At 46.2% G+C, this 22211-nt stretch overlaps 1 protein-coding gene across 3 annotated transcripts in view; it reads left to right on the forward strand.

Annotated features, from left to right (window-relative positions):
• Positions 1-22211, forward strand: part of LOC126524404 (focadhesin) — a 392101-nt gene that overhangs the window by 75879 nt on the left and 294011 nt on the right. The window contains exons 7-8 of one of the 3 annotated variants that reach the window (XM_050172727.3): positions 11988-12167; positions 19985-20099. In XM_050172727.3, the coding sequence (XP_050028684.1) occupies positions 11988-12167; positions 19985-20099 (295 nt within the window). Of the gene's footprint in view, positions 1-11987; positions 12182-19984; positions 20100-22211 lie in introns of those variants that run through there. The other 2 variants (XM_050172728.3, XM_055067287.2) reach the window with 2 other exon arrangements.

Here is a 22211-nt window from a genome sequence, read left to right on the forward strand (position 1 = left end):
TTGATGTCCCGCACTGTTACAGTGGCAGCCGCCTGTTGGTTGACGTGTTGTCATCCCGCAGCAAATGCGTTCCGACACGCTTCCACAGACAGCGCGTTTTCGTCATTTTTCAAGGCAGCCGTCTGCCTTGCGATTGTTTGTCTGTGTTGGTGGCGTTTCACTATGGGACGGTATGCGAGTTTTATGGACGCGCTTAAGCTTAAGGCTGTTGACAACGTGCTGGAGCACAGCAACCATACTGCCGGCAGGCATTTCGGTATCAATGAAATCCGAATACGGTACTGGAAAAAACAGCGTGAGCAGCTGATGGCTACTTACCGGACGCGCTGGGCTTTCTGCGAACTCAAAACGGGCAAGTTCCCTCACGTTGAGGAGCGGTTCTGGAATACGTGAAGGACCTGCGCAAAGATGGTTGTGCAGTATCATTGGAAATGATACAGATACAGGCGTGTGCATTGGCCAGGAAGCTAGCAATCGTCACAAAGGACTTCCGCACTAGCTCCGGTTGGACGACTCACTTCATGTGACGAAATGGACTGTCACTGAGGTGGCGGACGGCGTTGTGCCAGTGGCTCCCATCCGCGTATGAAGAAAAGGTGGTAGACTTTCATCGCTTCGTCACGAGGATCCGCAAGAAGAATGGCTTCCTCTTGTCGTAAATAGGGAACGCCGACCAAACTCCGTTGACTTTCAACATGCCCCGAAACACAACAGTCAACAAGATGGGTGCTCGGAGTGTCCTCGTGATGACATCTGGTGCTGAGAAGCTGCAATGTACCCTAATGCTTGCAGTAACAGCAGATGGGTGGAGGCTTCCACCATACGTCATACTGAAACGGAAGACTATTCCGCAGGGAAACTTCCCCCTGGCATCCACATCCTCACTCAAGTAAAAGGGTGGGTGACAGCAGAACTCATGGTCGATTGGATTAAGGCTGTTTGGGGACGAAGACCAGGAGCGCTTCTGCTTCCCTCGCTTCTTGTGTTGGACAGTTTCCGAGGCCATGTTGTGGATAGCGTTCGAGCTGAGCTTAACCCCTTTGGGTGCCATGTCCCCACGCGGGGACGTGAGCTTCGCGCGCCCTGTTGTGTAAAAGTGCAAAGAAAAACGTCGTTGTGAATGCGCCGGAACACGCCTCCCGAGCCACTTTAGTTTACAAGTGGCGCCATCCCACGCCAAGTGAACAAAATGCTGCCGGAGAAGCGTGGGAAAAATGGATGCGATTATCTTCTACGGAGCCAACCGTAAGTGCTTCTTGTTTTCTTTCATTTTTCACTGTTAAAAGTGTACGCTGAATGATGCATCAACATTTATTTATTATAATAAGGTCCCGTGAATGCGGTATAACCGTTGTCATTCTTATCGTCAACATATTCAGCCTTGCACGTGCTTCCGAATATTGGCGTCCTCCCCCGGGGACATGGCACCTCAAACCCGCCTTTGCCAACACGCTCCTTTTCTCAGTGCGCGGCGTCGCTCTCTCATTGACATGAAGAAAAAATCTCATTTTTCCAGGCATTTCCAAGCATGGTTTAGAAAGAAAGAAGCTGGATGACGACAGAGCTGAAAAAATATTTCGAAGAATTCAAAACGGCGATATTTCTGACGCAGATCCCTCTGATGACGAGCACACAGAGCAGGAGACACGGCATACGGTAATGGTGCATATTTTGTGATCCCAGGTTTAGAAATAATTTTGTGCTTCTTTTCAGACTTCTGCTACAGATAGCACTGTGCAGAGTGCAGGAGCATCACCTGGAGCACCTTGCACGCAGGACAAGCAAGTGCCAGATGTATCATCGAAGAAGATGAATGCGTTGACTTGGGTGGCCCAAGCTTTTCAGCCTAAGAACGCCGATTGCACCTACAAGCCTCAAGGTGGATCAGTACCTGAGGAGCCCAAGCCATACTTCACTTGGTATTTTTCACCCACGCTTTTTAGTGATCTAGCAACATTCACTAACATGTACATGCTCCAGACAGATGGAAACGTGCTAGGAACTTCTGCAGAAGAAATCAGTTTTTTGTGGAATTCTCATGCTGATGGGAATTCTAAAATTCCAGAGAATTCGCATGTATTGGCAAGCCTCGACAAGAATTCCAGCAATAGCGGAATCTATGACAGCAAAGCGATTTTTTAGAATTAGAGCCGCGCTGCACATTACAGACTCAAACGCTCCTCGTGACCCAGCCCGCTAGGACAAGTTCTGGAAAGTGCACCCTGTCATAGAAGCCGTCAGGTCACGATGCTTGCAGCTGGAACCCTTGGAGCACAATAGTATAGATGAGCAAATGATTCCTTTCACAGGCCATGTCCCTGCAAAACAGTTTGTGAAGGGAAAGCCAAATCCAGAAGGGGTGAAGGTGTTCCTCTGCTGCAGCGCCGATGGCTTAGCTCATGACCTTGAGCTGTACCAGGGTAAGGGAACAGGAGTCAGTGCGCAACATGCACATCTCGGACTTGGCGGGTCAGTCGTCATGCGTCTTGTCGAGACAATGCCTAAAGAAAAGAACCTGAAGTGCTTCATGGACAACTATTTCACCTCAGTGCCACTCATCCTGCAGCTAAAGGAAATGGGCATTCTTGCCTGCGGTACGATATGAGCCAACCGACTGCTCAAGTGTTGCTTAAAAAGTGACAAAGAACTGAAGAAAGAAGGTCGGGGAAGCATGGATGAGAAGGTTTCCATGAAAGGAGACATTGCTATTGTGAGATGGCAAGGTAACGGAGTCGTAAACGTGGCATCCACACAAATTGGAATTGGTAATGTTGGAAAAGTCAAACGATGGAGCATGGCAACAAAGCAGCATATTGAAATTGACTGCCCAGAAGTGATCTTGAAGAACAACTCGTACATGGGAGGGGTCGATAAACTTGACTTCCTAATGTTGCTGTACCCCCTTACGGCAAGAATCAGAAAGTGGCCAGTGAGGGTCATGTCTCACTTTGTGTCTTTTGCGCTGTGCAACAGCTGGATAGAACACCTAAGAGACGCAAGTGCCGAGAAGCTTGCACAGAAAAGTACTTTGGGCATGATGACATTCCATACAGACATTGCTAACAGCCTAATCGCATGTAGCAGAGCTCTTCAAAAAAAGCATGGTCGGCCAAGCAGTGAATGCTGTGAGCCTGTTGCGAAAAAGGCAAGCCCGCATTTGCTACCGACGGTAACCATCAGGTATGATGGCTACAATCACTGGCCGGAGTATGTCAGTACACCGAACTCGCAGCACTGTCACCTTGAGGGATGCAAAGCGAAGTGCCGGATTCGCTGTCGAAAATGCCACGTGTTTTTGTGCGTGTCAGCACACAACAATTGCTTTTACCTTTTTCACGTCAAGTAGGCTTTGCTTTAATTTACCAATCAAATCATAACTCATTAATCGCATTCTGTTGCAAATATCTCGGTAAGAACACTACCGCACATTCTGTCAATGCTGTGCTTTATTTTTTCTGTATTGAGGCGCCCTGTCCCCGAACGGAGACAGCACAAAATACAATGAAAGAATAAAATTTTTGTTGTAGTCTCTTCAAGACTGGTCATTTGAAGCGTGAAGAGCACAAAATGATGCTCATATATTTTCTTTATTGCAAAGATTTTATTCACGCCTGAAGGGGTTAAGGAGCTACGCACGGACATTGCAGTCATCCCTGGGGGTCTGACACCGCTGCTACAGCCTCTTGACGTGTCATTGAACAAACTGTTCAAGGACAATGTTCGAAGACTGTACACAGCGTGGATGGCAGCAGGCGAACAAGATTTGATGCCGAGTGGCAAAATCAGAAGACCGTCCGTGGAGGTAGGTGCTTTGCTCCTGGATCGTCAAAGCATGGAGTCGTATCTCTGATAAGGTAGTGGCGAAGAGTTTTAAAAAGATTGGCATATCCAACGCGCTGGATGGGACAGAAGACGATTTTCTGTGGGACTGCAAAGATGCCCCCAGCGACGACACTGCAGGTTCTGACATTAAAGCTTACAGCGATGAGGATTCAAACTCGGAATAAAGGGAGGCACCCTTTATTTAATTAGAAAAATAAAGTAAAAGGGCAATGTGTAATTCATGTAGTGCCTATGTAACGTGTGCGTTTATTACAAAGGTAAGCCTTACTCAACTTTTACGTTTGTTTATGTTTACGATAGCTATCGTAAGAATTCTGACCCGAAACTTACCCTTTTGAGTCTTTGTGCTCAAAATGTTTTCTCACGGAAAATTAAGCCGACGTAATGATCGCACCGCTGAATTTGCCCCAATTTTTTCTTGACGAAAAGGTGCGATCATTATGCGAGTAAATATGTTAAGTTGAAAAAAGAAACTTTCATCTTAGTATAATACATATCAAATGTGATGTTGCAGAAAGTACCAACTTATGCAGACTTATTGTTTGCTCCAGAGCAGTAAGTTACTGCTCCAAAGCATTATTTTTAGAGTGCAGTTCTTAATGGCCAGTTCCTGTGGCGAGCCTCAGCAGCCTAACTGAGCGAACGAGCACAACAGAAAATGAACGAGCGAATGCGGAGTGGCAGATGGAAGACGTGAGCTGTGAATGGCAGAGAGGCGGAGACCAATGAGAGCAGCCTCTTTAGTGACGTGCCTACGGGAAACTGGTTTCATGCAGACCCGCCCGACCACTCGTTTCATACGGTTGTTCATACTATCGTCTGCTTGTGTCAGCTCTCACTCGTGCCTGTTTGGTTTCCTTGGTTTGGTCTCGTTCACGCTTGTTTCGATTGTCTTAGTTTATGATTGTTTTATAATTGGATTGTGGGTGCAATGCGAATTGTGTAGTAGTTTCTGGAAGCCAAGTGGCACCAGTGATTAGTCTGGAACCTTTGACGAGCCATGTATAAAAACTGACACACTTGAGCTCTGCCACGTGTCTCTCTCAAATTATTTACCTTAATATATCGTGACATGAAGACACTTATATAGCTGTGCTCAAATTTAGCATTAGGGAGTATCGTAATCACCAGCAAATTTTTTTTTGCTGCAAACAGTAAGTTTTTCTGCTCCAAAAGTATATATTTCTGCTCCAGACTGTTTCTTTGGCTCCAAGAGCTGTTCGAAAAAACCAAGTGCCAGTTCCATCACTGAATTTGGCAGTGGCTATAGTGCAGCTGTACTCGCCATGGTTGCTTAGTGGCTATGGTATTGGGCTGCTAAGCATGAGGTTGCGGGATCGAATCCCATCCATGGTGGCTGCATTTCGATGGGGGTGAAATGCAAAAACACCTGTGTACTTAGATTTGGGTGCACGTTAAAGAACCCCGGGTGGTCCAAATTATTCCGGAGTCCCCCACTACATCGTACCTTATAATCATATCATGGTCTTGGTATGTATGTATCTATGTATGTATGTATGTATGTAATTAATATACATATGTATATGTATATATATATATGTATGTATGTAAGTTAATTTTTAATTATAATAATGCAACTGTATATTGTTACGGCGTAACCATCAGTGGCGCCAATCAGAAGAAGATTTAACATGTGTAGATGGAATCGGTCTCAACTGCCATCTTGTTTATAGCATCAGTGTCTCTCAAGGTTCAAGGTTATGCTATTTGGCCTTTGCAATGCCCCGGCAACCTTCAAAAGAATAATGGGCTCCTTACTTCGTGGCTATAGATGGTCCACATGTCTGTGTTACCTAGACGATGTCATGGTCTTCTCACCAACTTTCACGAGTCATTTAATGTGACTATCAGCTATTCTTGCCGCTTTCCGACGTGCTGCCCTGCAATTGAACTCATCCAGATGCCACTTTGCATGGCATCAAATTACTGTTCTTGGCCATCTCGTCAGTGCCGCTGGCGTTCAACGCGACCCTGGCAAGATTCACGTTATCCAGAACTTTCCTGTTCCGTCTTCCGCTGCAGATGTAAGAAGCTTTGTTGGGCTATGCTTGTATTTCCGTCGTTTTATCAAGAATTTCCCCGAGACCACTCACCCACTCACTGACTTACTTAAGAAGGATGTTGCTTTCACATGGGGCCTTGCTCAAACCAAAGCCTTCTTCCCCCTCATACTCTTGCTCACGACTCCCCCATTTCTGGCTCCTTATGATCCATCTGCCACCACTGAACTTCACACAGATGCCGATGGCCATGGATTTGGGGCTGTACTCGTTCAATGGCAGTGTAACACAGAGTGCGTTATTTCATATGCCAGCCACCTTCTTTCACCCACCAAGAGGAATTTTTCAATTACCGAATGGGAGTGCCTAGGGTTAGTTTGGGCAGTCGCCAAATTGCACTCCCACTTGTTCGCCATTTATTTTCCGTGGTTACTGATCACCACACCTTATGCTGGCTCTCCTCGCTTGAAGACCCCACTGGATGACTGGGTAGATGGGTGCTACGGCTCCAAGAATATTCATTTGCTGTTTTATACAAGTCAGGCTTTTTGCACAAGGACGCCGACTGCCTCTCCTGTCATACTGTCGATCGCACTGAATATGATGCACACGACACCGGCTCTTGCGTACTGGCCATTTCTGGTCTGCACGACATCCGCACTGTACAACAGCGTGATGACTGCTTACATGTTCTCATCGACTGTCTCAATTATGGACATTTGGAGCCCACACTGCGGATGTTCGTGCTTCGCGACAACATTCTCTACCATTGCAGCTTAATCCCTGAGGGACCAGTATTTTTACTAGTTATACCACGCCATCTCCAGACATCGGTTCTTGAGTAGTTGCGTGACATCCCTACTGCAGGCCACCTCAGTGTATCGTGTACTTACGACTGTGTACGGCGCCGCTTCTGCTGGCCAGGCCTGTACCGCTCTGTGCACTGCTACGTTGCAGCCTGTGTGCTGCAAAAAATCTGCTGTGCTGCCCACAGGACACCTTCACCCCATCGATGTGCCTTTGAAACCATTCTTTCGCGTCTGTCACGATCTGCTCGGCTTTGCTCTGACGTCGTAATCTGGCAATAAGTGGGTCACTGTCGCAACTGATTACGCAACCCGGTACGCGATGACCTGAGCTTTGCGCACAAGCTGTGCAACGGAGGTGGCAGATTTCCTTTTACATGACGTCAACCTCCATCACTGCGCACTCCGGTAGCTCCTCATTGATCGCGGCCGCACCTTCTTGTCCAGAGTAGTTGAAGACCTACTTTGCTCCTATCCTGCCGAGCACAAACTTTCCACCGCCTATCACCTGCAGACAAGCGGACTGACGAAGTGGCTCAATCGCATGCTGACAGAAATGTTGTCTATGTACGTTTCTGACGACCACAGTGATTGTGACAGCATGTTACCCTTCGTGACCTTCGCCTATAATTGGTCCCATCACATGACCTCTGGCTTTTTACCCTTTAGCTTTTGTTTGGCTGCCAAACTTCTTTGCCCTTTGACACACAGTTTTCTTCCTTGACGAACACTCCCACTGAATATGCTCAATACGTCCTTGTCTGGGCTCACGCAGCACATCAGATTGCGAGCTCCTGGCTCACTAAGTCTCGAGCCACGCAGAAGATCCGGTACGACAGCCGACATCGGGACTTATGATTTACTCCTGGCTCCGTGCTCCTCCTATGGACACCATGTTGCCACATCGGCTTGTCTGAAATGCCGCTGCAGAGCTACATAGGGCCCTACACAACATTGCGTCAGCTTGGCGATGTGAACTACGAGATCGCTCCGCTGCAGTCGCATGTCCCCATGAACGTTGTGCATGTGTCCCGGCTGGAACCTTACTTTTGCCGCGAGTTCAACTCCTTTATAGTTAGCACCACAGGCGGGGGTTATGTTACGGCGCAACTAAGAGTGGCACCAGTCAGAAGAAGATGATTTAATGTGTGTAGGTGGAATGGGTTTCAACAGCCATCTTGTTTATACATCGTTTTCTCTCTGGTAAATATTGTAAACACATCTTTATATGTGACTTCTGCAGCGTAACAATATGTAAATGGCATGGGTGTGTGCCGCCTGTTTATGTATGCCACATTTGGGAATCTGTTGTGCCTGGTTGCACTGGTACTGCAGCAGGATATTGCACACAGTGTGAAGGGGTCTTGCTGCAGTGTCTAGGGCTGCATTGTACTGCTGATCACAAACTTGACTCCAGACTGCGGGTGGCCACATTCAGCCCTTATGGCTGCATGTGGCTGCCGTACTTTGGGTGCAGCGGTTTGTCAATGATTGATTGGTAAACTACTCTTGACAGTGTGTTGCTTTTGGATTCAATCACTCAAGCAGCTGAATCTCGTCCATTATGTCAGAGCCAGGAGAAGCACAAATTGGGCTATCATGACATCTATTTAAACACCAAAGCACAGTAGCAAACTTTACCAGAGAATGTTCCTATCTAGGGTATGCCTTGCCTCAGCAAACAAGCATTTCTCTCTTCCCTAAGGCATCTCTAAAACAATTTTTGGGCTTAGTCCTGTCCTTGCCAACTTAGCAAAACGTTTGACAGATGTCAAACCCTGGCAAAGGACATTTTGCCCTCTTAAAGGCAGCCAGTGCCTCATTTTACTGCAAAGGTTGTGCATAAAATGCAAAGTTTTATGGCAAACTGTCTGCCTGGGAAAATACGTATCGAATAAGCACGAAAAGATGCACTGACCAAGTTAACTGAAACTTTAGGACGTCTCGGCTCCTGTATAAGAAGCCGAAACATCATTAAACCCTTCCTTCTCTCTGCTTGTTCGGAAACTTAGCCAAGAAATAGATATACTACCACTTTTTGAAAATCCTCTAGTGGCTCCTGTCAAGCTATGTCCATTGTGGCAATGGAAGCTCATTGATTGTGGTACATCATTTGCTGAAATAACAAAGAACGCTCTCCAGGTACACATTCAAATGCATTTTCTTGAACTTCAGTCAGAGTACCCTTGCGAGGAATTTTACACAGGTGCCTCAAAGTTGCATGCAGGCATTTTGTATGCAGCTGTCGGCCAATCATTTTCAGGATCTAATGTCCTGCTTCTGGAAACAAGCATCTTCACTGCTGAGGCATATGCTGTACTGACAGCTGTTAAACATATCAAGAAAACAAAACTCCAGAAGGTTATTATATTCATACACTCTCTGAAGGGTGTCGTAAAATCTCTATCACTCCAGAAAAACACTCCTTTACTCAGTGAGCTATATTCGCTCCTGTACAAAGCATATACATCTAATCAGCATGTTATTGTAAGTTGAGTGCCTGGGCACAGAGGTATTGAAGGCAACATGCTTGCAAATGAAATTACCACATCCATGGCAACGAAAACTGGTAACTCTTTAGTAGGTATCCCAGCCATAGACCTAAAGCCATTTTTGCACAAAAAACTTGGCATTCGCAACAGAAGTGGGACACCGAAACCTCCAATAAGCCTCATTTAATCAAGCCGCATTTAGGAAATTTGCCACCAATAACAAAAATACGACGAGTCGAGGTCTTTTTTCTGCCGCCTTAGGATAGGTCATACGTATGGCACTAACATCTGTTGACCGGTAGTGAGCCTCCCATTTGCTGTAGATGTTGCGAGATACTAACTGTCCGCTGAGGCATTACGGAGTCAGGGTGTAGATGAGCTGTATGTAAAAATACTGAAAGATATCTATAGCGGCTCCACAACCACCATAGTCCTCCATAAAGAAAGCAACAAAATCCCAATAAAGAAAGGTGTCACGCAGGGAAATACAATCTCTCCAATGCTATTCACAGCGTGTTTACAGGAGGTATTCAGAGACCTGGATTGCGAAGAATTGGGGATAAGAGTTAATGGAGAATACCTTAGTAACTTGAGATTCACTGGTGATATTGCCTTGCTTAGTAATTCAGGGGACCAATTGCAATGCATGCTCACTGACCTGGAGAGGCAAAGCAGAAGAGTGGGTCTAAAAATTAATCTGCAGAAAACTAAAGTAATGTTTAACAGTCTCGGAAGAGAACAGCAGTTTACGATAGGTAGCGAGGCACTGGAAATGGTAAGGGAATACATCTACTTAGGGCAGGTAGTGACCATGGATCCGGATCATGAGACTGATATAATCAGAAGAATAAGAATGGGCTGGGTGCGTTTGGCAGGCATTCTCAGATCATGAACAGCAGGTTGCCATTATCCCTCAAGAGAAAAGTGTATAACCGCTGTGTATTACCAGTACTCACGTATGGGGCAGAAACCTGGAGGCTTACGAAAAGGGTTCTACTTAAATTGAGGACGATGCAACAAGTTATGGAAAGAAGAATTATAGGTGTAACGTTAAGGGATAAGAAAAGAGCAGATTAGGTGAGGGAACAAACTCGAGTTAATGATGACATCTTAGTTGAAATCAAGAAAAAGAAATGGGCATGGGCAGGACATGTAATGAGGAGGGAAGATAACCATTGGTCATTAAGGGTTACAGACTGGATTCCAAGGGACGGGAAGTGTAGCAGGGGGCGGCAGAAGGTTAGGTGGGCAGATGAGATTAAGAAGTTTGCAGGGACAACATGGCCACAATTAGTACATGACTGGGGTAGTCATGTACCATTTGTCGTTAATTGCATCTTTGAGTGTACCGTGCACACGGAAAGTGTGCAAATTACCCAAAGAATGCTAATTCATTAAAAGCTGTTGTTAATTATTGATTTTATTGCTGATCATGATGCAAATTATTAGGTGCCTTGCTGCTTCATGTGGTTGAGCATTCACCATATCTCTTTCAGCATGCAGCCCACGATAAGAGACATGATGAAAACATAACTCTTGTTGTCTTAGGCTGCAACAGCCATGAATCGACTAGCGCATACCTAAATGCAATGCGACATTTCATGCTTTGGGCCCTAATTTAAGGAGGCAAATATCCTGGGTGCGTGGCCATGTCAATGGTCAACACAAAGAGCTACGTTAGCTTTAAAGGGGCCATAACACTGAATTTTGGAGCTTAAATTATGCATTGAATGCGAAATGCATGCATCCCACACCAATGTGGCAATGTTTGAGCACATTCAGTGTGGTAAAAATGGTTTTGTATTGCAATCTAACCATACAGCAGTCTGAGAACACTAAGCAGATATTAAATAAACTCACAATCCCGGAAACGGCTTCCTTGGACAATGAAAGCTGATCTCGAAGGCCCTGTTTTTTGTGTATTGTGTATACCGGAAGTGATTGCAGGAGCTGGAAATACGGGATGGTTGCCATGTGCCATTTAACTGGCATTTAATGCATCTTGGCGGTCGGCTGCTTTTTATTGCTCAAGTCAAGGAAATTGCTGACTCAAATCAACAGCAATCCCCTTGCTGTGCCATTGTGGTCTATAATGTGTGGAACAATACATCTGGTAGGGTCTCGAACATCTTCTGAGCAAATGACACAGTCGTGGCTCCTGCATTTCCTGACTTCAGACATTTCATGCCAAAATGACAGTCACTCTGTGTGGGAGTAGCTTAGAGGCAGTGATTTAAAAATAAAGTTTAAAGTTAAATATCTTTTTTTTGTGTGTATAACCATTGGGCCCTCTACTCTCCGTTACAATGATGAACTGATAATAGTTGGAGGAGCATGTCATGGCCCCTTTATTGACTTTGTTGTGCTTTCTCTCTCTCCTCTTGGCTTTCAATATCTCTCCTCTCCCCCATAATGACCACATAATGATAAGATGACGCCACTGCTGCACAAATGAGACAGGACACAAAGGATAGAAGATTGGACACCACGGATGCTACACTCGTAACTGATTTATTAGTCTCCCACACGACTGGAACATAACTCGCAATAAAATGCACATGTGCACAGGTTCAACGTCAGCAGTACATCTGTGTTTCTGTTTCTTTTGTTTGCTGTGTTGAACCTGTGTTAATGTGCATTTGATTGTTTATTTTCTTCTGGTCTTCTAGGGAACTAATAAATAAACTTTGAGTGTAGCATCTTTGGTGTCCCATCTTCATTTCTTTGTGTATTGTATTATCTGCACCAAAATGCCATCATCAGATGTTAGCCAACTAGCCCAAGAACAAATTATTATGATAACGAGGTGTGTGACTGTGTTGCAGCTCGGCACTGACGATGTGCGGTGGCAGTTGCAAGTGCTGGAGCAGCTCCTGGTGCGGGTGGCACCACCTGTGGATGGCTACTGTGCCCTGCAATCACTGGCTGCCTGCCTGCTTGCCCTGGATGCTGGCCTGAACTGCCGGGGAGTGCTTCACGCTCTGCTCAAATGCCTGCACTCTCAGGTAGGAACGGGACGGTGAGCACCAAAGCTTACAAAATGGAGCGTAGCGCTTCAATCGCTTCGCCAAAAAGGCACAGCGTGCAGCCATAAAAGTACGCCCCCTTGTGGGCCAATGCGGTGACGAGGCAGAAACTCCGGCATAGCTGCGTTGCAGTGGGGGCGAAAAGAATCGCTGCATATTCATTGATCATTCTTGGAAAGAATGAAAGCTTCTTATAGGTTAGTTCTGGCAAAATAAGGATTAAAAGTGAGATATGGGTTTGTATTGTGACAAAATTTTCGTTTCCATAGCCAAAATAAATATTTGAGTCAAGAATATACCATATGATTTACCGGGTATGAAATTTATTAGTGTGCATTAATTGGCGATATTCCGAAAAAATAAAACAAATAGCTCTTCCCTGAATTCTCTCTCAACAACAATACATTGTTAATTTTAATGAAGAAGTACCAATGGCACATCCATATTCCAGCTTCGGTGTAATAAATTAATTGCATGTGAACTACTTTGGTCCAGGGGTCGCATCCTTAAGACCACTTATAACGTAACCACTTATTGTGTAGGACTGGACACAATGCGGTTTTTTCTGACTCTTGTTTATCTTCCCGTAGAATTTCATGTATGTATATACTGCTTATAGTGCAGCTGCGTGAGATGAAATACTGGTTATTAGGGATGTGTGAATAGGGAATACAGTCTACACTTGTTACAGTGCACCTGCATACAACGGACCCACATACAACAGACTTTTGAATATAACAGACCATGTTTCACCCTTAGTTTGTTCTACCTATTTCATTAGTGCAACGAAGTTCACTTTTAACAGACTGTGCTACAGTGGACAAAATTAGTGTCAATTTTTTTTCAACACCGGCCATATAAAACATACTTTTGCCATGTTGGTACGGGCTGACAACTGCCTTGCGAAGGTCAGCCAATGATTGCAGCTCAATATCATGCACGTGAGGGAGGAAGGCTGGGGTGGAGGCAATGCACTATCTCCTTCCGAGCATGAAGCACGGCATGGGGTGGGGAGGGAGGCAAGAGATAGGGTGGTTATACTCTGGTGGCTGCCGTTTACGGCGCGGCCGCCGTATCTTGAAAGTGATCTGCAACGTGGCCAGAGCACGTGCCGTGCGGTTGCTGTATCTTCAAAGGGATCTGGGATGTGGACAAAGTATGCCCAGTGCCAGTAGCTTCATATCCACTGTGCTTTTGACATTTAGTTCTCATGAAAGCAAGAGAACAGCACAAAGGTCAATTCTCTCTCTGCTGCTACTGCTGCGCTTATCTTCCTGAATTTGCTATCGCAATCGATACTTTGCCTTTCAGGCAAAACTGCAACTTTGCAATACTTTTTTGCAATACTTTTTTTTGCAATAAAGTTTGACATCACGATGAAAGTTTTGAAAATAAGGTGCTTTGGATGTTACGGGCTTCGGATAAAAGGGACATTTTTTGTCAGAGTATCAGGGTCTGTTGTAACGAGAATCGATTGTAGTAGATCTCGAATCAAATCAAGGAAAAAGACAACGAATATTGAATCAGATATAGAATGTCAGAAAATTGAGCACACACTTTTATGCTTCCAAATTTTGTGCAGGAAACACAGTCAAACAAGACATTGCCGTTCATGCGCTTGTAGACACGGGACCAGCTATATTAATGATTTCAGACCAGCTTCGTCTTAACCTTAGGAATGTCGCGATGCCATATTCTGCCATTTCATTACATACTGCAAGTGCTGCGCCGATTGAACCCTTAGGGAAATGTACCGTGCATGTTGTTATAAGCGGCACTTTATACCATGTTGAGTTCGTTCTGCCTCGCTGCTCCCATGCCACGATTTTAGGATGGGACTTTCTGTCCTCTCATCATGCCATTATAGATTGTGCCCGTGCTTAACTCGCGTTGTCGCCATTCGGCAACAATGTTTTTGAAGATATTGATGATGCTTCAGGTCAAGTGTTCGTCACCGCTGACACCGAGATTCCTCCATACTCTGCCGCACTTGTACCCATTTTCTGCGTTGGGTTTTCTGACTCCACAGTTCTTTTCATGCCGTCTAAGCTTGTTGCTCGCCGTCATCCCTTTTTGCTTCCTTTTGTCCTTCTTGCTATTCGACAAGGTTCCAGTGCACTTTATGTATCGAACCTGTTTCCTTGCCCTGCTAGCCTGCTCCATGATGAGTGTCTTGGTTATGCTGACGAAATCGAACCAAGCTTCCTTTACGACGTGCCTGACGACCCGGCTTCTCCTCCGGTTGATGCTCTGGCCCTCAAGTTTCTCCTCCCACGCCGCCGTGTGACCCAACATTTTCCCAGTGTATTGATCCCAACCTCACTCCAGGTCAGCATGCCCATTTCGTCGATCTCCTTGACCGCTTTTGCACGCCTTTCGACCTACAACAATCTTGCTTAGGCTGTACTTCCACTGTTGTCCATCACGTCGACGCCGGCAACCATGTACCTTTATGGCACAGGCTGTATCATGTATCCACCATGGAGCGTAGCGTCATCGCTGAGCAAGTTGGAGACATGCTCCAACACGGCATCATACAACCTTCGCACAGTCCCTGGGCTTCTCCAGCAGTGCTGGTAAAAAAGAAAGATGACACAATTCGCTTTTGCCTGGACTACCGGCGACTCAATAAGATCAGCCGCAAGGACGTTTATCCGCTACCCCGTATTGACGACGCGCTAGACTGCCTCCAAGGCGCCGAATTCTTCTCATCTTTAGACTTAGGATCCGGGTACTGGCAAGTATTAGTACCTGGCCTGGCTGACGAAGAACAGGATCCGCCGGATGGTGGTTCCGCCGTACAACCTTGCTTCAAACGGTGCAGCCGAGCGGTTGGTGCAAACCATCAAGGACAAGCTCAAGAAGAGCCAGACTGGGGATTTCCGGATGCATATTGCCCGGGGACTGTTCCAGTACCGGACCACGCCCCACGATATCACTGGCCGTGCCCCCTGTGAGCTTCTGCTGGGTTGGATGGTCAAGACACCCTTGGATGTCTTGCGTCTTGACCTCCGATCCACAGTGCTCCTGAAGCAGCTGCAGCAGAAGCTGGCTGCTGACTGAGGGTGCCGTCCCGGGCCTTTGCCGGAGTCGGGAGCTCAAGTTTTCGCCAGGAACTTCCGTCCTGGCCCACCTTGGTCTGCCGGACAGGTGGTGTCTCCTGCCAGCGCCTCATCGCTGCTCGTCCGCATGCCAGATGGGGCCATCTTCAGCCTATAGATATCCCCAGTGAGCCATTTTACCACGTTGGCCTGGACCTCCTTGGCCCATTTCCAACTTCATCCTTGGGCAACAAGTGCGTGGTCGTTGTGACAGACTATACCACGCATTATGCCATAACGCAAGCCCTCCCTACTAGCTGCGCAACTGATGTGGCTGATTTTTTCCTTCACGAAGTGATCCTACATCATGGTGTCCCACGTCAGCTACTCAGTGATAGAGGCCGCTGTTTTCTTTCTAAGGTTGTTGATGACCTTCTCCACTTTTGCTCCATGTCCCACAAATTCATGACGGCTTACCACCCACAGAAAAACGGACTTACCGAGCGTCTCAACCGTACACTCACAAACATGCTCTCCATGTATGTGTCTGATGGTCACTGTGATTGAGACTGCATTTTACCCTTTGTGACGTTTGCATACAATTTGCCGCGTCACAATATTACTGGTTATTCTCCGTTCTGTCTACTATATGGCCGTGAGCCACTCCTGCCTCTTGACTCGCTGCTCCCTTCCGATGCCACCACTACCATGTTCTATGCTCACGACGCCATTGTTCACGCGACCACAGCACGTTGCATTGTCCATGACCGTCTACTGGCATCTCGGACTATCCAAAAGTACTGTTACGACAGTCGTCGTCAGAATGTTCATTTCAGCCCTGGGTCACTTGTCCTGCTTTGGTTACCCTCCCGTAGCGTCGGCCTTTGCAAAAAACTGCTGCCACGATACGTCGGGCCATACCGAATTCTTCGCCAAGTCACCAGCCTCACATATGAGATATCACTTGTGACTTTCACGTCTTCTACCCCACCAAGAACTGATATTGTGCACATTTTGTGACTAAAGCCCTATAATTCGCACACTGATGCGACACCCTAGGAAGCATCGAGATGATGCTTTTGCCGGCGGGGCTAAATGTCACGTACATGTTTGTGCCGGGGTGGACAAAAGGACGTTGGGAGGTGAAGAGAAGGTTGAAGTGTCTCGACGATCAGTAGGTGGTGTTACCCTGACTACTGAGCTATAACCTTGTAACTGTATATATCATAAATACATATGTTTTCTCCTCGTAACAATATGTACAGTGACCGACAGGTTATTAGGACTCAGTGTGTACTGAACGAAAGACTGAATAGTCCGAAGTCTGAAAAAATGTATTCGCCAAGAAATGAAAACTGTCTTTGTTTCACAAATGACCAGAAAATCGTGAACGTGGTGTTGTATGCATGTCTGCTTGCAACCACGTTAGACTTTGTTTCGGCCATTGTTGTGCTGTTGCTATTGGCAGCATCATGTACGGTCAGAGCTTGCACCAAATCTGCATCTCCTGCAACTTGAACAGATTGATTGCTGTCTGCTAGCAGTATGATTATGTTTGCAACTTTCATCCTGTGGCACTTCTATCGCTTTTCTATTCTTCTTCAGGCATGCACACCCAGGCAGCATTGCAATCCTCTCGGTGTCTGCCATGCTGGATTACAGCCACACCACCTATAGGCCAGAAAATTTGCAGATAAGCAAATGTGCAGGTTTGTCATCACAGCTTGATTGCTTGGCTAGGCTTGTCCAGTTGGCTGGCAACAAGTGGGTTGACTGGGCTATAGGCTAGGCCAGAAGAGCGGCATCCGTTCGCTAATTCCAGTTTCAAGAACGCGCTAGTAGCTTGGCAAAGCAGCAACCTCACTCTTTCTGACTGTAGGAGTGCCGAAGTTTTCACACCGTCACACAGGTGCAGTCCAAAACATCAAATGATGCACAGGGTCTGAAATTTTGGTCATCATTATACATACATTGCAGTAGTGGCATAGAGGTAGAGCATCCGCCTCGCGTGCAAGAGGACTGTGGTTTGAATCCCGGTGCCGCGCAATTTTCAACTGGATAGAAAAAAAAATCCTCGTGTTGATAAAATTGCATAAACAGGCCTGGAGTTTGGCCTGATCCCGGTGACCAGAACCGGTAATGCACTCCCTCACCAGAGCAGGATTGGCCACCCCGGTGCAGTACTTGGCCACAACCTCCTATATGAACACAAGAATCAAATCCTGGCCCTCAGTCCCTAGCAGCTGCGAAGAAACTGACCACGGCGGCGGTCAGACCTGTGACGCAGCAGAGGGTGCTAAGAATCACTGAATCCGGACAGGCCACCATTGGAATCTGAACTTGGCAACGTTTAACGCTAGAATGTTATCTAGTGAGGCGAGTTTAGCAGTGCTATTGGAGGAATTAGAGGGCAATAAATGGGATATAATAGGGCTCAGTGAAGTTAGGAGGACAAATGAAGCATATATACAGTGTTAAAAAGCGGGCACTTCCTGTGCTACCAGGGCTTAGCGGAGAGATGAGAACTAGGAGTTGGATTCCTGATTAATAAGAATATAGCTGGTAACATACAGGAATTCTGTAGCATTAACGAGAGGGTGGCAGGTCTTGTTGTGAAACTTAATAAGAGGTACAAATTGAACGTCGTACAGGCGTACACCCCTACATCCAGTCATGATGACCGGGAAGTCGAAAGCTTCTATGAAGATGTGCAATTGGCAGTGGGTAAAGTCAAAACAAAATACATTGTACTGATGGGCGACTTCAATGCCAAGGTAGGCAAGAAGCAGGCTGGAGACAAGGCAGTGGGGGAATATGGCATAGGCACTAAGAATAGCAGGGGAGAGTTGTCAGTAGAGTTTGCAGAACAGAATAATATGCGGATAATGAATACCTTCTTCCGCAAGTGGGATAGCCGAAAGTGGACGTGGAGGAGCCCGAACGACCAGATTAGAAATGAAATAGACTTCATACTCTGTGCTAACCCTGGCATCATACAAGATGTGGACGTGCTCGGCAAGGTGCGCTGTAGGGATCATAGGATGGTAAGAACTCAAATTAGCCTAGACTTAAGGAGGGAACGGAAGAAACTGGTACATAAGAAGCCGATCAATGAGTTAGCGGTAAGAGAGAAAATAGAGAAATTCCGGATCAAGCTACAGAAGAGGTATTCGGCTTTAACTCAGGAAGAGGACCTTAGTGTTGAAGCAATGAACGACAATCTTGTGGGCATCATTAAGGAGCGTGCAATAAAAGTCCGTGGTAACTCCGTTAGACAGGATACCAGTAAGCTATCGCAGGAGACGAAAGTTCTGATTAAGAAACGCCAATGTATGAAAGCCTGTAACCCTGCAGCCAGAATTGAACTTAAATTGAGGACGATGCAACAAGCTATGGAAAGAAGAATGATAAGTGTAACATTAAGGGATAAGAAAAGAGCAGGTTGGGTGAGGGTACAAACGCGTGTTAAGGACATCTTAGTTGAAATCAAAAAAAAGAAATAGGCATGGACAGGACATGTAATGAGGAGGGAAGATAACCAATGGTGATTAAGGGTTACAGACTGGATTCCAAGGGAAAGGAAACGTAGCAGGGGATGGCAGAAAGTTAGGTGGGTGGGTGAGATTAAGAAGTTTGCAGGGACAACATGGCCACAATTAGTACATGACCGGGGTAGTTGGAGAAGTATGGGAGAGGCCTTTGCCCTGCAGTGGGCGTAACCAGGCTGATGATGATGTTGATGATGATGACACATACATTGGGACTTGTGGCGGCAATGCAATGATGTCCGAATTATCAAGCATATCTGAACCTTAAGTGTCTCGAAAATCAGTCTGTGCCTACACCCATCTCTGAAAGTTCAGTACATTCTTCATCTAACCTACAAAAAAAGAAAAGAAAAAAGCCTTGTCATATAAGTGCTTCCTGGTGAACATTACTTTCTAGCGTGTTCTAAAACTGCTGTGCACCAGTGGTCAACGTGGTCTGTTGTTTTCTCGATGTCTTCTTGATGACCACATAATTGTCCAGCTTGCCAAAGTTTATTAGTTGAGTTGCTATATGCAATTGGTGAGGATGTCTAAAAAGATAGATAACAGAAAATATAGCATTGCTGCTGCCATGTTGGAAACAGAAACAAAACCCATCAACTTGCATATGAGGCTGTGGGTCACTTAGACCACGAAGATCTTGGGAAAGAACCCGATATTATATTTGAATACATACAGTATTTGTTCCTGGCAATTCTAGGGAAGACAACTTTATCTCATATATACACTTCCAGTACTGTATTGTCTTTGTGTGTAAAGGAACCACATAACAATTTGACACATTCAGTCTCATGCAGCCTTAGCCTGCATATGTCAGGTTTGTTTAGAGTGATGTATAATGAAGGTATTTTGATTCCTCGCTCCCTTTTATGTACTGCTGGTGCAATTTGGGTGCACTCTTAATAATGTAAATGTAGTAGATTCAGTGGAGTGGAAAGAAACCTTTGCACCAGCGGAGAGGGAAACTTGATATAATACTCAAAACAGCTTCAGTGCGGAAAAAAAATGACCAAAGCATATCTCTTGGTAGTCCCTCTAATGTGAAGAATGCATAGTGCACATTTATTGTGGTCAGCACATGTGATGCCCTCTGAGAAGGCCCTTCTACAGTTATGTGGTATCTCACTGAAAATGTGAGGATGCTGTGAGAGTGTCCTTGAAAGTTGAAAACTGATGCACAATAGAGGACTGTCGCGCCTCTGTTCAGCAGCAGCACCAGCAAGTCATGGGTTCAGAGCTGGTGTGGGATGCCTGCCTGGTGCTGGTGGCTGCGCTTCTGGCTCGGGCTCCAACCACCTGCCTGGCTGATCTTTTGGATGTCTGTAAGTGGCACTTCTGGAATGTTACTGTGAAATGCAGGGCGTTGGAGACAGCCTTTTTGGAATAAATGTGTTACTTGATCAGGTGCAGTAATTCTAGAAGAGTTGACTGTTGGGCTAGTTGGTCGTTGGGCTAGTTGACTGTTGGGCTAGTTCTCTGCGCCCAACAAGCTTTCGAAGCTGTGTTCTCGAGTTTGCTGTAAGAGCAGGCGGGGCTGCCGCACGAGGCATGAGAAGCCCTTTGTTGAGTGCTCCAGAGGGGTTGTTTATGCAATTCCCTTGCACCCTTGTGGGCAGCTTTACATTGGACAAACTGAGCGTTGTGTGAATGACTGTTTAAGGGAACATGCGCAAAAACTAAAGAAAAAAGAGGATAAGGGCGCACATTTGGTGGCTCATGTCACCGCGTGTGGTTGCGACGCTCTATTTTCTGCGACAACTATTCTTGGCAGGAGCGGCAACGCGTCTTCCAGGCTCGCACTTGAGGAAGAATAGAAATAGATGTGTGTGTGAGCCTTCGATCACATTACTGGAAGCCGAATTTAACTTCTTGCGCAACCGCCTTTGATGTGCATGTACTGGCTTCTCTTCTGCTTGGTAGGCGCATGCGTGACAAGAGGATATATATACATATGCACTATCCTTCCTTCCATTAAACAGTTGTGAGTAGCGCTTGTCCTTGTCTGTCTTCCTTGTGTCTGTGGTTTTTTTGCGCTAAGCTACTACTTCAAATAGGTGCAGTAAACCCTCGTTACGAGTGAAACCAGTTCATTGAAATCACAGTAAAACCTTGTTATAACGAAGCCGCATTACTTGAATTGTCCATTTCAAAATTTCTCCCAGTCCCGACCCAAGCGCATGCATATTAAACCGGATTGCTCAATGTATACCGATAAGCTGCTCCCATTAGAGTGAACTGTTAAGGGGAGTGTGTGCATTCAAGGCGGCACTCAACACATTTTGAGCTGAGCAAAGCTCTCCGTCACCAGCTTCACCATTGCATTGTCTGCACACCCGTTGCCTTATTGGTACATTACTCAAATTTGCATGTGTGGACTTGATTCTTCTCTAGATCGCACTGTGCCAGCGGAGCGGCAGTTGCTCACTAGCACTCTTGCAGCGGCCCTAACAGTCAGAGCTGTGACCCTTAACGCGCAGTTCACAGTGAGTTGCGACCATGACAGGTTCAGGCTATGGGAACAGGACAAGTCTGTAACTTGTCCTGTTCCTATATACACACCAACAGTGGCAACAACAACAAAGAGAAATGAAACCACAGAGGCAGAATGTTGCACATGGCTGAGGTGAAAACGGCTAAATAGGGGAAACCCGCAAGAGGCTGATAATGAGCGCAGATCCACCGAGGGTGGATCTGCGCTCCGGCCCTGGGGTGGTCAATCGCTCCCAAAGGCCGGGTGCTGCAGGGGAACGGCATGTGACAGTCTCTGTGGCTCAGTTGAGTTGTGGCCAGTCGCAAGCTCATCAGCTGTGAAGTTGTCAAGGTGTTAAACACGATGCAAGGAACTTTTGGGTTAGGAAAAGCCTTTATGGGGCATGAGCATAAAAAGAAAGCAAATCTATCGTCGATAAACACACACTACAAACCAAATAGCAAACCATAATAAACGACGACAGTATAGGCAGTTTCACAAAGTACAGACCTGAGCACAAAAAACAAACGCACAGGACAATGCTGGTGACACCAGTATTGTCCTGTGTGTTTCTGTTTCCTGTGCTCGTGTCTGCATTTGCTGGAAACCCTTACACTGTCATCATGCACCAATTGGCACAGCAAACCACACTAATTAGAAACAAACAATTCACAGAGCAAATTAATTGGACGTATCCTCTAAAGTTCTCACACAGGTTGTGTTAGAAAGTTCGAAATATTTACATCGAGTCCACCGGTGCTGCCGCGTCACCTAGACATCGCTGCTTCCGACGAAAACTTGTTGGGCCTGCCGGTGCATCATTGATTCAACGTCGCTGTTTCTGCCGTTCGTTCCACGATTGACCTGGTCCGGGGGTGGGGATGTTGGGTTGACCAAGGCGCCTGAATCGTCTGGCTGACTCCGCTAGCCTGAGGGTCATAGCCGCAGGGAGTCTTGGAAACGG

This window comes from Dermacentor andersoni, chromosome 3, assembly GCF_023375885.2.
Source record: "Dermacentor andersoni chromosome 3, qqDerAnde1_hic_scaffold, whole genome shotgun sequence".
Classification (NCBI taxonomy): Eukaryota; Metazoa; Arthropoda; class Arachnida; order Ixodida; family Ixodidae; genus Dermacentor; species Dermacentor andersoni.